Source organism: Salminus brasiliensis, chromosome 13 (assembly GCF_030463535.1).
Source record: "Salminus brasiliensis chromosome 13, fSalBra1.hap2, whole genome shotgun sequence".
NCBI lineage: Eukaryota > Metazoa > Chordata > Actinopteri > Characiformes > Bryconidae > Salminus > Salminus brasiliensis.
The window spans coordinates 1484316-1486167 of record NC_132890.1 but is presented as its reverse complement, the minus strand read 5'-3'; the positions used below and the strand labels follow the sequence as shown (position 1 = coordinate 1486167).

The following is a 1852-nucleotide window of genomic DNA, read 5'->3' as shown; positions in this document are numbered from 1 at the left end:
ATATAAACTATATAAACACACACACACACATATGTGTGTTTATATAGTTTATATATATATATATACACATATGTCTTTATATATATATATATATATACGCCCAAATATATATATATATATATATATATATATATATATGTATATATATATATATATATAAATATATATACCATTTGATGTCAAATTATACATATATATATATAAACTATATAAACATACACACACACACACACACACATATATATATATATATATATATATATATATATATATTTATACACAATGCAAAAGTTTGGGCACCCCGGTCAAATGACAACACTTCTGCACTCTGAACACTATATATATATATATATATATATATATATATATGCATGCACACACACACACACACACACACATATTTATATATGTGTGTGTCTGTGTGCGTGTTTGTATATACCATATACCATCTGCTGCAAAAGTTTGGGCACCCCAGTCAAATTATACACACACACACACACACACACATATATATATATATATACACCTGATGCAAAAGTTTGAGCACCCCGGTCAAATGACAACACTTCTGCACTCTGAACACTATATATTTATATATATATGCATGCACACACACACACACACACACACACATTTATACATGTGTGTATCTGTGTGCGTGTTTGTATATACCATATACCATCTGCTGCAAAAGTTTGGGCACCCCAGTCAAATTATACACACACACACACACACACACATATATATATACACACGATGCAAAAGTTTGGGCACCCCGGTCAAATGATAACACTTCTGCACTCTGAACACTATATATATATATATATACACACACACACCCATTTATGTATAGACTCTCTCTCTCTCTTTATATACGTATATCTACTATCTATCTCTGACGTCATGCGTAAACGGGAACAGCTTCTTTATCTCGTGGCACGCGCTTCCTTGTTACATAAGCGCACCAACCACAAGAGGAACACACTGCCAGCCCTCCAAACCGAACATTAATCAGAACCGAACCCTTCGCCTGGAGCTAGTCTAGCACCACCCCATCCCCCACCCCCATCACCCCCATCACCCCCATCCACAGCCACCCCAACCCTCAGCCTCTCCAAACGCGTAAACACACACCACACAGAGCAGCTCCGCGCTGTGAGTTCGCGTAAATGTGACACAACTAAATGAAGTGGATCCAGCCGTTCTCCCACTCGCGGGGGGGCGAGATCCTGAACCTGTGGCGCCTCACTCTGTAATTACTCCCCCCGTTGTTGTCCCAGAACTCGCGTCCGTCCACGAGGTACTGGACGGCGAACTGCAGGGTCCCCCCGGCCTCCAGGAACATGGGGGTGACGATCTTGAAGCTGAACTTGTCCGTGAGCCCGTCGCTCGACTGCGGCACGTAGGAGGCCGGCGCGTCCGCGCAGGTGGCCCAGTTGTTGATGGTGTAGCGCAGCGCCACGCTCTTCTCGAAGGCCACGTTAAGCACCCTCACCAGCCCGGACAGGCAGAACTCGTCGGCGTCCACCCTCTCCAGCGACACCTGGCGCTCCCTCACCCGCTGCAGGAAGTCCGGGGAGGCGCCCGGGTTGCTGAACAGCAGCTCCATGAAGACGGACTGCGCAGAGGCGCCGGACGCCTCCAGGGTGTTGAGGTGCAGCGCTCTGGCCCTCCTGAACTTGTCCGTGACGCGCTCGGGGATCTCGGGCTCGTCGGCGTCGTCGAAGTGCTTCACGGAGATGAGCTCCAGGCCGAGCGAGTCGGCGAACCTCACCTTCTTCTGGCTGGTGGGGCTCCGGCTGCGCGCTATCTCCAGCCGGGCGCGCTCCGCGGGGCTGGGGAGGGACTTGCA

The 1852-nt window shown here is 47.1% G+C and overlaps 2 protein-coding genes across 2 annotated transcripts in view; one reads left to right on the top strand and one right to left on the bottom strand.

Moving 5' to 3' along the window:
* Positions 1-1110: 1110 nt before the first annotated feature.
* LOC140574947 (protein phosphatase 1 regulatory subunit 3E) overlaps positions 1111-1852 on the bottom strand; it is a 1329-nt gene continuing 587 nt past the window's right edge. Inside the window, exon 1 of the mRNA XM_072695039.1 lies at positions 1111-1852. This exon is cut by the window's right edge and continues 587 nt beyond it. Coding sequence (XP_072551140.1) covers positions 1181-1852 — 672 coding nt within the window. The 3' untranslated portion in view covers positions 1111-1180.
* The window catches only part of c13h16orf46 (chromosome 13 C16orf46 homolog), a 5935-nt gene continuing 5659 nt past the window's right edge, over positions 1577-1852 (top strand). The window contains exon 1 of the mRNA XM_072695038.1: positions 1577-1852. This exon is cut by the window's right edge and continues 649 nt beyond it. The gene's annotated coding sequence lies outside the window, so the exon portion shown is untranslated.